Source organism: Papio anubis, chromosome 15 (genome assembly GCF_008728515.1).
Source record: "Papio anubis isolate 15944 chromosome 15, Panubis1.0, whole genome shotgun sequence".
In the NCBI taxonomy this organism is placed as follows: domain Eukaryota; kingdom Metazoa; phylum Chordata; class Mammalia; order Primates; family Cercopithecidae; genus Papio; species Papio anubis.
Window position 1 is genome coordinate 74,268,593 of NC_044990.1, and position 13,864 is coordinate 74,282,456.

A 13,864-nucleotide genomic window follows, 5' to 3' on the forward strand; every position below is an offset into this window, starting at 1 on the left:
CCGTAAGTGAATAGGACCTGTTCACTGGAGAACATCCCTGGTGGCACTTGCCCAGCTGCCCTGATGAGCCCTGCTTCACTCATTTAACTGATCAGGGGGTCAGTAAAATGATCTGTTTAACTTTGGTTTTCTGGGTGGGACCACTTTTTGTTTGTTCCAGGTTTGTTGTAGAGGTGTGCGTGCCCTACAGGGGCGCTCCACAGGTACACCTTTCACTCTGCTTACAGTAGGGGTTAATGCTGCAGCTCCATATACAGGGGCCAGAGCCTGCCCAGCCATCCCGTAGTCATCTCACAGACTATCCTGACGGTTGCCTTATAGCTACTTCTGCTTGCCAAACTGAGGGTCCTTGGCCAAAGATAATGGCTTCCAGATCTGCCAGGGCCTCTTATAGTGTCTGCTTACATTATGGTTCTCTCTACTTAGGTTTATTACTAATGTGCTCCCACTTCCTATCTTCCAGAAATTTATCAAAGTTGCTGGTCTGCTGTTGTCTTCAGTGCTGCTATGGTTATATTACTTTTCGTCATTTCGGTGGCAAGGAGGGTAGGCAAACGTGTGTGCTTACGTCTGCCATCCTAAGCTAGTGATTGCTCCTTAGGAATGTGAAGGGAATATAGAAGAAAAGTAATTTGGGATAGATAAGATTTTTTAGATTCAGAGGTTAGAAAATGAATTGGCTAATATGTAACATGGTATTCTTTATCTAGGGCTGACATATGTCTGGCTTATTCTACTTTTCAGTTATGGTGATGGGATAAACATTGGATGGGGGTGTGTGTGTATGTTTTTATACTTTAAGTGCTGGGATACATGTGCAGAATGTACAGGTTTGTTACATAGGTATACACATGGCATGGTGATTTGCTGCACCCATCAACCCATCATCTACATTAGGTATTTCTCCTAATGCTATCCCTCCCCCCACCCCCCCACCCTACACAGGCCCCAGTGTGTGATGTTCCCCTCCCTGTGTCCACGTGTTCTCATTGTTCAACTCCCACTTATGAGTGAGAACATGCGGTGTTTGGTTTTCTGTTCCTGTGTTAGTTTCCATCTTCATCCATGTCCCTGCGAAGAACATGAACTCATCCTTTTTTATGGCTGCATAGTATTCCATGGTGTATATGTGCTACATTTTCTTTATCCAGTCTATCACTGATGGACATTTGGGTTCGTTCCAAGTCTTTGCTATTGTGAACAGCGCTGCAATAAACATACCTGTGCATGTGTCTTTATACTAGAATGATTTACAATCCTTTGGGTATGTACCCAGTAATGAGATTGCAGGGTCAAATGGTAATTCTAGTTCTAGATCCTTGGTGAATCACCACACTGTCTTCTACAATGGTTGAACTAATTTACTCTCCCACCAACAGTGTAAAAGCATTCCTATTTCTCCACATCCTCTCCAGCATCTGTTGTTTCCTGACTTTTTAATGATCACCATTCTAACTGGTGTGAGATAGTATCTCATTGTGGTTCTGATTTGCATTTCTCTAATGACCAGTGATGATGAGTTTTCTTTCATATGTCTGTTGGCTGCATAAATGTTTTCTTTTGAGAAGTGTCTGTTCATATCCTTTGCCCACTTCTTGATAGGGTTGTTTTCTTATAAATTCGTTTAAGTTCCCTATAGATTCTGGATGTTAGCCCTTTGTCAGATGGTTGCCTGTTCACTCTGATGATAGTTTCTTTTGCTGTGGAGAAGCTCTTTACTTTAATTAGATCCCATTTGTCAATTTTGGCTTTTGTTGCCATTGTTTTTGGTGTTTTAGTCATGAAGTCTTTGCCCATGCCTATGTCCTGAATGGTATTGCCTAGGTTTTCTTCTATGGTTTTTATGGTTTTATGTCTTACATTTAAGTCTTTAATCCACCTTGAGTTAATTTTTGTATAATGTGTAAGGAATGGGTCTAGTTTCAGTTTTCCGCATATGGCTGGCCAGTTTTCCCAACACCATTTATTAAATAGGGAGTCCTTTCCCCATTGCTTGTTTTTGTCTATTGGGTTTTTTTTTTTTTTTTTCCCTTAGATTGTCTCTTAGATTGTGGAGTCTGAGAAAGTGTAATTTAAAATGTTCTGTCTAGGTATAGCTGTGGGAAGTCTCACATTATCCATACTTAGGTTTCTAATTAGTTATCTGCAATTATGTGAATGAATATAGGAAACAACCTATAATTTTACATTTTTGTCTTATATTGGGGAAATGTGTTCACCTTAAATTCTAACACAAATACGATACAAAAGACTGCTTTAGGGAGATACCCTGAACATGTAAGAATGAAAACATATTTTAAATGTAGAGTCTGCACAAGTCACAAAATTGTGTATATACTGAAACATTTTCCTGTTGTATTCCTTCAAGGTCTGTTTCCTTACTAAGCTGTGTGTTGTGCTATGGGTGTTAATTGTAAAGGTAAACCTTACTACTATTTATGATGGTTTTGTTTTTATACTAAATTGGGAGAAGTTTTTTACGTCCCCGTGGGTTGGGCTGTAGGAACATTTAGTTTAATGATGCACTGATGCGAGAATTCACTTTAGGATAAAAGATGGAAGGGTCCCCTTCCCCAGTGCCACAGGGCCAAAGGTGGTGGCGGTTCGTTTTTCTATGCAGTGTGTAGCCTGTCAAAATTTGTTAGTCTTGTTGTAGGACTCTTTCCTTAGTTCAGCTAAAGACAGGGGGTCCATGTCACACAGCCACGAAAAATTCGGCTCACAGACAATTTGAAGAGGGCAAGATTTATTGGGTGAAAAGGAAACAGGGACTGTCTACAAGGCCAAAGTCCCAGCTAGTGTGCTTCCCACCTTGCAGATTGAATCCCAGGTTCCACCCAGGAAGAAGAGGGAGGGGCCAGGCTCCTCCCCACTGCAAATGGTGCGAACTTCCCGAGGCTCCACCCCAGTGCGCACTCCTCCCAGCGTGCAGAGCAGATGGAGGTTTTCCGGGAACCCCTTTGCATTTGGCTGTCTCAGTCTTACCCCAATATCTTTCTCATTTTAATCTGTCCAAGGTGTCTTACGTTCCCTCTGTGTTTAGCTATTGCCAAGATGAGTGTTCAGATGTCTTTTCTCCTAGTGAAATGCATTTTCATAAAAACAAGAATTTGAACCCAGCAATCTATTATTGGAATTATCTATCCAGGGAGAATATTGAGAAAAATTTGAGTGGGGGCTTCCCTAGACCATCTCCAGATTTGGTGATCTGGTAAGAAGATACACAGGACTCAGCATATAGTTGTACTGAGGGCTTTCATTCCAGTGAAAAAGCAAAGTCAGCAAAGGGAAAAGGTGTAAGGGGGAAAGTCTGGAGGAAACCAGGCAGAAGATTCCAGGACTCCTCTCCCTGTGATGCCACAAAGGACAAGCTTAGTTTTTCCAGCAATGAGAAATTCTACAATGTGTGAAATGTTGTCTACCAGGGAAGCTCGCTAGAGACACTGCACCCAGAATTTTTGTTGGGGACTAGTCACTAGACACTTTCTGCCTGGCCTGCACCAAAATCGCAGACTCCCAGAAGGAAAGATGTTTAGCATAAACTATATTTTTCATACAAACAGTTCAGCCATGAGTCATTCTTACCATGGAATGTTGGGAGCACTCCTGAAATCTGGCTTCCCAAACATCAGCAGTAAGCCAACCTTGTCAGCAGACTTTTCTAAGGATAGTAGTCTCGAGACTGCTGTGTTGACTCTTCTGCATGGTATTAGATACCCAGGTGCCTTGTATTTTCTAAGTATTTAAAATACTGTGTATTAGCTGGGCGTGGTGGTGCATGCCTGTAGTCCCAGCTACTTCATGGGCCTGAGGCAGGAGGATGGCTTGTGCCTGTGAGGTCGAAGTGCAGTGAGCCAAAGTGAGAGAGACCCCGTCTCTTAAAATTTTTTTTTTTTAAAAATACTGTGTAATAAAACAAAAGATGTAATGTGGATAGTCCCCAGACTGCCTGTACTGGGACTGTATGTGTTTTGTATGTTGATTGACACTTAGGTTTGTAATAGTGTTAGAGCCTGTGGGTTACTGAGTCATTCAGATTGTGGACAGCTCCTTCCGTTCCCTTTCTTTCTATAATTCTTTTTTTCTAGCTTCCCATTGACCAAACACACCTCCTGATCCCTTTCTAAACATCTAATTCTTCTGCACTGTTGTCAATCCATAACTGACCAGGCAGATTTGCTTTATCACTGTCTTTGTTACACAGGGAAGAATCACTTCAGTCTTAATGGCGGTAAGATTGCTCTGGATAAAGTGCTGACATTAACGTATTTACCCAGACGGTATGGAGAGATCATGTGGGAGGGTGGACAAGTAAACAGCAGTACATTTTGTTGAATGAGAATAATAAACTACCTAAACTCAGTTTTAATTATTATGCCTTTTAAACCTTTTTCTTTTTTTTTGAGATGGAATCTCGCTTTGTCACCCAGGCTGGAGTGCAGTGGCACGATGTCAGCCACTGCAACCTCCGCCTCCCGGGTTCAAGCGATTCTCCTGCCTCAGCCTCCCGAGTAGCTGGGACTACAGGCATGTGCCACCATGCCCGGCTAATTTTTGTTTTTTTTTTTTTTTTTTTTAAGTAAAGACGGGGTTTCACTATGTTGGCCAGGCTGGTTTTGAACTCTTGACTTCGTGATCCGCCCCCTTCGGCCTCCCAAAGTGATGAGATTACAGGCATGAGCCCCCGTGCCCAGCCTGTTTTAAATATTCTTGATCAAAGTTACTAACGGGGTATCACTTGAGGTTTTTGGCAATAATGACCAAAGAGTGAAGGGGTTGGGGGATGATGACTTTAGCATCAATTTTACAGGGTAAGAAAAGGCAACAAATTATAATTTGCCTTAACAATATTATCTTAAACATATTTTGACAGCGATTCAGGATTATGAAACTGCTCAGGAACACAATGAAAATGATCAGCAGATTCGAGAAGGTCTAGAGAAAGCACAAAGATTATTGAAACAGTCGCAGAAACGAGATTATTATAAAATCTTGGGAGTAAAAAGGTGAATTATTAATTTAAAATTTACTTTGCTATTTTTAATCAACTCTGTTTCAAAGCTAATCATTGCTCTTTTTCCTCTCTGATTCATTTTCTTTACTTATGTAATTTCAGTCATATTGGATTAAACCCTAACAATCTTTAACATTAGAAAGCTACTTTGAGTATTTTATAGGCAAGTTTCTTTGATAGAGACCAATAATGCAACCACAGAGAATTAGTAGTTGGCAACAAAGATGACACTAGCATGAATGGGTCCTAGGCCTGGATTTTTTAAGAAGGGTAAAGGGGTAGGAGTGAGCTTTCTTTTGGTGGGGATGGAGGAGGAGATGGAAAAAGGAAGAAAAAGCCTTCTCTAGGCCTAAAAATAAAGTAGTACTTTCAGAATTAAGTCTGAAATTAAGATCTACCTTATATAAAAGTACATACTAAGTAAATGATACACCCCTCAGTGGTTCACTAAGTAAACCATCATCTTTCAAAATTTGGAATCTTTGTGCTTACTATTAAGTAAGCTAATGCAGAAACATAATTGAAAGTGGCGGTCAGAGTCATATCTTTTTAATGCCAAGAATTGAATTTTGGTAACTTGCAAATTCAGAAAGTTAAAAAATTCATTGATGTACCTTTTTTAAAAAAGGGAAAATTCTAAAGATCAGGAGTGCTTTATTCTCAGTAATCTTAGTGAGCATCCAGGGAAGCCTGATGTCAGCTTTAATGATCATCCAGAACTGTATGCAGATCTTTGGTCTGTGATACCATTGGAACTATTTTATAGAACCAGTTTGTTAATTGCCAGTGGGATCTTAATCAGCTCTTCTGATTTTTATGATAGTATGTTAGACATTTCTCCACTAATTATTATTTTACCACCCCTCAGAAATGCCAAAAAGCAAGAAATCATTAAAGCATACCGAAAATTAGCACTGCAGTGGCACCCAGATAACTTCCAGAATGAAGAAGAAAAGAAAAAAGCTGAGAAAAAGTTCATTGACATAGCAGCTGCTAAAGAAGTCCTCTCTGATCCAGGTATTATTGGGTTTTATTCCTTTGACTCGTCCTAGAGGTGGTGTTAGAAGCGAGGGTGGAACGCGCGGTGGGTTCTGCATGTGGGGCTGTATAGGCAGTGCCGGGTCCTGAGCCCGGTTCCAGAGGTCCAGTTGTATGCCTGCCCTCCTCATTCAGCCCTCTTATGCTCCTGTTGCAGGGTACAGTGGAAAGATCATCAAATGTGGAATCAGAGGGCCTGAGTTTGAATCTTTTCCTACTCAAACAAGTTATCAGAACTTTTTGGTCTCAGTTTTTTTCAATACTGAGCATAAGAGGATCTCTCAGGTTCCCTCTAACCTCAAAGGTCAATGATGAATTTTCTCCACCAAGCTCACAGGAGCTTGATGAGGAAACCAGCTTGCCAGGCTGGATTGCACTGAGTGGGAGAACAGCAGATGTCTGGCCTAGGGCCTGCTATGCCCCATATCTGTTCACCAGGAATCTTGCCCTGAATCATATGATCATTAGATCAACAGGCTTATATGTGTGTTTTTTTAAAATTTTTATTTTTTGTAGAAATGAGGTGTTGCTGTGTTGCCCAGGCTGGTCGTTAACTCCTGGGCTAAAGTGATCTTTCCAACTCAGCTTCCCAAAGTTCTGAGATAACAGGTGTGAGCCTCTGCACCTGGCCACGTGTGTTCTTTTGCTGTACACTAATATGGCCTGGAAATTTAATAAGAGGGAGACAGGCTAAGCATTGAGGTGATATTGGACAATGCTTTGCTGTTGCCAGAGAATTTCATGTTAAGCTGACACTGCTTTTTTGTGGCCTTCCATGTCAGTGGGAGCCAAAGCTGTGATCTGAGCTAGACAAATTAAACAAAGAGAGGAAAGTTTTATTTGTCAAATCTTTTTGGCCACCTACTTATGCAGTGGAATTGAAGGTAAATGATGCTTTGTTTTCAAGTAATTTATAATCCAGTAAAGGAGAAATGTACTTCCCTTATCAAGTAGTATTGGATACATACTGTCCTGTTACTCAGCAAATATTGAGTGGCTGCAACCTGCCTTGAGCAGTTCAATCCTCTTAAGTTTGTGCAGTGCACAGAAGTGATAGTGTATCAGACTGGGAGTCAGGATCTTCTTATGGGAGGAGGACTGAGGGGGACTTTGGGCTAAGTTTTAAGGTAGCAGGAAGCCAACGGAGGGGATGAGTGTCCTTGCACAGAGGCATGCACTGAGGAAAGAGCTGCAGGTCCTTTTTCTTTCCTCTTGTTCTTATGTTCAGGATGAACTATCTTTTCTTTTAAAGACTTTAAAGTTTTTTACTATGCATATATCAAAACACATGTATCATATATTTATGAATATGTTTAGTAGAATCACATGATTATGCCAATCTGAAACTTAATTTTCACTTGGCATAAATCTTGGCTATAGTTTTTTTCTCACTGAAAAATACTTACCTCATTCTTTGAAATGTATGCAGACCACTCCATTGAATTTTTAAGTAATTACATGATGTGGATATAGCTGAATTCACTTCTCTTTCCATTCACAGCATCCTTTCTCTGGGGCTATTATCACCCCCTATGTAGTTCACTACTGTTCTAAGTGCTAACACCCTAGATTAATTTTGCCTGTGAGATATCAAAGATATGGGGCCTGAGTCTAACTGCATTAGCTTTTGTAAAACAAAGCTGAGTTTCAGATCAACTACAATACCCACTTAGTTATTCATACTCAGCATAAGAGCCCTCCATTTTTACTGGTGGGTTTCCTCCTCCTAAATGTGTGGTTTCAGATTAACCTCCCAGAATGAAGTAAACTGGCTTTTCTCTAAGTATCTTTGAACCGCTAAAGGACAAGTTACTGTGAGAGCGCAAAGTGGGACTTGGGATTATTTTTATATTTGCATTTTTTCTGCATTCTTTATTTTCCATTTATTAAAAAACCTAGCTATATGCTAAGTCTTTTTTTTTTGTAAGTTCAGGGGTACATGTGCAGGTTTGTTACATAGGTAAATGTGTGTTATGGGGGTTTGTTGTACAGATTATTTCATCACCCAGGTATTAAGTCTAGAACCCATTAGTTATTATTCCTGATCCTCTCCCGCCTCCCATCCTTCACCCTCCAATAGGCCCCAGTGTCTGTTGTTCCCCTTTATGGGTCCATGAGTTCTCATCATTTAGCTCCCACTTGTGAGAATATGTGGTATTTGGTTTTCTGTTCCTGCATTAGTTTGCTAAGGATAGTGGCCTCCAGCTCCATCCATGCCCCTGCAATGACATGATCTCATTTTTTATGGCTGCATAGTATTCCATGGTGTACATGTACCACATTTTCTTTATCCAGTCTATCACTGATGGGCATTTAGGTTGATTCCATGTCTTTTCTATTGTGAATAGAGCTGCAATAAACAGACACGTGCATGTGTCTTTATAATGGAACAATTTATATTCTTTTGGGTGTATACCCAGTAATGAGATAGCTGGGTTGAATGGTATGTCTGTCTTTAAGGAATTGCCACTGTCTTCCACAATTGCTGAATGAATTTACACTCCCACCAATAGTGTATAAGTGTTCCTTTTTCACCACAACCTTGGCAGCATCTTTAACTTTTTAATAGCCATTTTTTATTTGCAATAATGATCTAATTATTTGCTCTAATGATCAGTGATGTTGAGCTTGTTTTCATATGATGGTTGGCCACATATATGTCTTCTTTTGAGAAGTGTCTGCTCATGTCCTTTGCTCCCTTTTTAATGGAGTTGTTTTCTTGTACATTTCAGTTCCTCCTAGACCTTTGTCAGTTGCATAGTTTGCAAAAATTTTCTTCCATTCTGTAGGTTGTCTGTTTATTCTGTTGATAGTTTCTTTTGCTGTGCAGAAGCTCTTTAGTTTAATTAGATCTCATTTGTCAATTTTTGCTTTTGTTGCAATTTCATGATGGAAACGCCAAAAGCAATCTTTGCCCATGCCTGTGTCCTGAATAGTATTTGCCTAGGTTGTCTTCCAGGGTTTTTCTAATGGCTCTGAGGACAAGAGCGCTTTCTTTCTATCCCTGCAATATTCCTCTCTATTGCCTTCTCCCATGTCTCTGCATTGGTCTCTTTCTGCTCAGGGCTCAGAGGCCCCGCTGTGGGGGCACCAATCGCATGGGAGGGAAAGGTGAGTCTCCTGGAGTTGGATGTTATGGAGGCCCCTCTCCCCTCATGTCTGAGGAGCCTTAGTGCTGTTTGGATTAAACTGAGTCTCGAGAATGCTCATTAGACGCTTGTTGAGGTCATTGCCTTACAGACTTCATTTTGGGGCTTAGGGTAGTGAGCTGCCTGTTTCAGTGGAAGTGTAGACCTTTGGAAGTTTCTTTTTCTTGAATTATTTTTTTCCAGATAATTTCACTGGGTAGTTACCAAGCTTAGGTAGCTGCTTCTGGAGTGAGATTTAGGGGCCTGAACCTCATCCTCTTTGTGGTGAATTTCTCTAGTCTGTTTCTTCTGGGTGGGAATGGGAGAGCCTGGGTTTGAATGTCAGGCACAACTCTCAGTAACTGAAAAGTAAGTAGCTCCTCAAGCCCATCCACCCTCCTTTGCCCAAAGAAAACATTCCCCCTACCCCTATACCTTAGATATTATCTGGATCTTAATTTTCTGATTTCTTTCTAGAAATGAGAAAGAAGTTCGATGACGGAGAAGATCCCTTGGATGCAGAGAGCCAGCAAGGAGGCGGTGGCAACCCTTTCCACAGAAGCTGGAACTCATGGCAAGGCTTCAATCCCTTCAGCTCAGGCGGACCGTTTCGATTTAAATTCCACTTCAATTAAACCAACTGTTTTTCTGCTCTTCTTCCTTAATTTTTTTAAAGATTAAAAACAAAGAAATCTTCCTCCGGGACCCTAATGAAAAAAGAATTCAAATCTTTGTTTGTCCATGACCAAAGAGTTGCTTTAATAGGAAAAAAATCTGTTCTTATCCCTGTTAGATTTATGGTTAATGGGTTTGCAACGGCAGGGAGGCAAGGAATGGTTCTATTTCTGACAGAGCAGCCTGCATCTGTTTTATGCTGTGTGGAGGAAGTGGTCTGAGGCAGGCTCACCTGTGGACGTGCTCACGTATTCTGTATTTTTCTACACTGGAGCTGAGATTCTTCTCTTCACAGCCTTGCAGAGTAAGTCTGTGCCTACAAATGTAAGAAGGAGCTGTCATCTTCATGAGAATGGTTAGTATTCTTACAGAGAGCATGAACGTTTTTGAGCTGTGCTTCGATGTGGTCTAGTCACTTGTGAGTAGCTGTGAAAGCTTTAGTGTGCATGTGTTTACACCTCTGTGGTCTGTCAACATGGCTGTCACCGAAGGAGCAAGAGACCATCTTTTAGGAACCCTGGCACCAAATGGTAATATATCCAGGCTTAGACTTTGGATTAATGTTAAATGTACATTTTTTTTTTTGGTTCAGTACCTGAAGAATACTGAAACTTGAATCTATAAATTCCTATGGACCCTTTTAATATTAAACACAACAAATGAAAAGTTATGGGTCAAATAGGTTCAGATAAAATAGCGGTGGTATTTAAAATAATATTGCTGAAGTGCAGATTGAAATACTTTTTAAACAACTGAAGTTGTGAGTTTTTATAGAGAATTTCATGTAACAAGACTGGCTTAGAAACGTAACGTTGCACAGTCAACATAAATAAATACAGAATGCCATGGTTCCCACTTTTAAGTAAAGACAGTTGGCAGCTTCTCCTTCTCTTATACCAAGGCTTGACCTTATCTTAAAGGTCTCTGGTGCCTCCCACATGGGACTTGTCTGCTGGTATGTGTTAAACAGTAGGCCTGCCCTTCTACCAGATCTTGATGCCTCTGATGTTCTCCTGCCTACAAGAAAATACAGGCTTGCAAGTTTAGTCAGGTCTGGCTGTATTTCCACTGTTGTTTCATTTAATAAGATGACATCTCCTCTTGAGATACATTCTTCTTACCTTTTAAGAAGATACTGTTTAAGAAGTGAACTATTCAGTCTTTGTATACTGAATGCTTTTCCCCTAAAAAATGTTACTTTAATCAAGAATATTGAATATTTATGGAACTCTTGATGCTGCATTTGAAAGCTGAGGGAATTACTTTAGATAGGAATTGCTACCTTTATTCTGGAAAGGTTTTGTTTCTGCCTCAAAGCATTTTGAAGTGTTTTAACCATTAAAGGGTCTAATTTTTTTAATGAAATCAAGCATTTTAATTCACTGTGGGAGGCATCCTGACCACAGACATCCGTAACAGCAAAGCACAAACCGTTTTCATCCGTAGTCTTATCCTGAAATATACATGGACAAACTTTTAACTGGGAGACAAAAACCACATAGTTGAATTGAGCAAAACATTTAAGTGCTTTCTGCATCTATTTAGGAGTCTATTTCTTACCAATAAACTTGACAGTGCATTTGGAAAACTAGTGAACACCTTGCAGCTTTCATTTTGCTTCAATGTTTCGATTCAAGCCAGTGTAAAAATAATTTCCAAGGCATTTCTGTCTATTAGTAATCTCACTACTGGCTATGTCAGCAATATCTTTTTCAATCTCTTTCCTTTTGTATATGTCACTGACCTCTTTGAAATATAGTGATGGCTTTTACCTACTTTGAAAAGAATTTTCATATAGAATCAGAAAAAAAGGAAATATCAAATCACTTGCCCTCCACTTGGAGAGCACGACAGTTGCCAACAAGGGGTCAAGGGCTGCACAGGAGACGTGTCCCGGGCCTGGCCACCTCCCACCCGCTGCCCAGAGGCTTGTTTGCATTTTCATTTTTTCTCCGCCTGTAACAACCATAGTTTCAGTTTCTAAATTCTTGTCATGGATTTAAGTTAGTCATCTTAACTGAGGTGCAGAGTTACTTGCCTGTTTTCAGTGAAGAGAGAGAAGCAGCTCTGGTGCCACATACCAGTGCCATGGAGGGAAATGAATTCTCTGCAATCTGTTGTTTTGCTGATTCATGAAGAAAGTAACAACTGTTGAGTTTCAGCCTTGATGGCCATTGGCAATTTTCTGGTGTCCACCCAAATGGAAAGACAGTCATTCCCTGCTTCCCCTAAACGGTGACTGAGCAGCAGCCTGGATGTTAAAGAGATAGTCACTCCCCTTGCCTGACTGTGGGGTATCATTAGCCATTGTAAAACCGTACTACTTTCATTTTCCCTTGGGGACTGCAGGTGCCAGGTAAACTTTTTTTTTTTTCAGACAAGAGTCTTGCTCTGTTGCCCAGGCTGGAGTGCAGGGACGCCTCCCGGGTTCAAGTGATTCTCCTGCCTCAGCCTCCAAGTAGCTGGGACTACAGGCGTGCACCACCATGCCTAATTTTTGTATTTTTAGTAGAAACAGGGTTTCACTGTGTTAGCCAGGATGGTCTTGATCTCCTGACCTTGTGATCTGCCCACCTTGGCCTCCCAGAGTGGTGGGATTACAGGCATGAGCCACCGCGCCCGGCCATCAGGCAACCTCTATGGCTCTTTCAGGAAAAGTGAAATCAGAGAGGGGTACCCTAGCCATAGCTCTGTTATATTCTGCTCTTCTTTCCTTTTTGGTGAGCTCCATGGGTGGAGTTATCAGGGGTCTGTACTTTGTGGATATTTTGCCCAGCAGGAAGTAATAGACATATCAGTCTAGAAGCACTGTGAAAAGTTTCCAAAACGGGAGACAAAATTTAACCCATTCCTCAGTTCTGAAAGTTTGTGCTGTCTTACCATGAATAGATGAAAACTTGAAAAAAATCTCGACAGCTTACTAATGTGAATCGGATGTAACATACTACTAATTCTACAATGTCTTTAGTCAGTATTAAAAATCTTTTTTAAAGTATTGGTATGAAAACAAATTTTTGTTGCCCTGATGATGGAATTTTAAAACTACCCATGGTTTAGGAGAAAACATAACTGTAAAAAAGGTAGCCAATAAAACCACAATTTGAAATTGATACCATTTTCTACTCACCATGGATGATGAAAAATTTCACCTTTAAATGGATCAGAAGTTGTCTTTGACATTTACCATGAAAAAACTACATAAAATGGCTCCCTGGTGAGGTTACAGACACAGGGCCCTGGTGATGGGCGTTGCAAAGTTTTCATCGAGCACACGGCAATGGTATAACCTAGAGAAGTTCATGCAACTTTGTTGAATGTAGTTGACTTTTCCAAATTTATAAAGGAAGAAGGCAAATGTTAATTTGCCAACAACTAATATCCTTTTTCTAAATCAGATCATTCCTTTTTTGTTAGTGGCAGTTTATCCTGTAATTTCAAATGACGTTAAGAGGTGGGATTATTTGGGGTTTTTTCTTTTTGTTTACAGAAGATCTCATTTGCTGAATGATTTAAGAGTAAAATTAGCCACTGCGTGGCTTTGTGTATAGTAACCGGTTTTGTTGCACTTGTCTGTGGCTGAAACACTTACCTGCAGTGGAAAGCCAAGCAAGGAGGAGGTAAACATTGGAGATGTTTGTGAAAATATTACTCTTACCATGAGGTTTTAGTTTGTTTTGAATGAGAAAAGACTAAGTAACTTAATCCATCTCAATGTAGTGTTTTAATAAATAAAAAAGGAACCTAATATTTGAAATGGGTCTCAGACATGTCTACAAATATGGGTACTATTTTTATGCCCTTGTATTTTCACATTTAATAAAAATATTTATGGTCATATCAGTATTTCCATGCTTTTGATTCATTTTTGTTCTTGAATATAAAATTCTAAGAAAGTCCACCTTAAGAAAAGTATTTCCAACTTTGCTTCATGCAAAATCAGTGACTGAGGTGACAAAAGGGCTCTTCCTTTACACAAGCTGACAGGGAAGGTCAGAACACACAAAGCAGA

The 13,864-nt window shown here is 40.3% G+C and overlaps 2 protein-coding genes across 4 annotated transcripts in view; one reads left to right on the forward strand and one right to left on the reverse strand.

Annotated features, from left to right (window-relative positions):
* The window catches only part of DNAJC3 (DnaJ heat shock protein family (Hsp40) member C3), a 121,910-nt gene extending 108,212 nt beyond the window's left edge, over window positions 1-13,698 (forward strand). For all 3 annotated transcript variants that reach the window (XM_009192098.4, XM_031655605.1, XM_021929725.2), the window contains 3 exons: window positions 4,874-5,006; window positions 5,883-6,031; window positions 9,658-13,698. In XM_009192098.4, coding sequence (XP_009190362.3) covers window positions 4,874-5,006; window positions 5,883-6,031; window positions 9,658-9,815 — 440 coding nt within the window. In that variant the 3' untranslated portion in view covers window positions 9,816-13,698. The remainder of the gene's footprint in view (window positions 1-4,873; window positions 5,007-5,882; window positions 6,032-9,657) is intronic.
* Window positions 6,031-13,864, reverse strand: part of UGGT2 (UDP-glucose glycoprotein glucosyltransferase 2) — a 274,442-nt gene continuing 266,608 nt past the window's right edge. Inside the window, exon 41 of the transcript XR_002518478.2 lies at window positions 6,031-6,200. The gene's annotated coding sequence lies outside the window, so the exon portion shown is untranslated. The remainder of the gene's footprint in view (window positions 6,201-13,864) is intronic.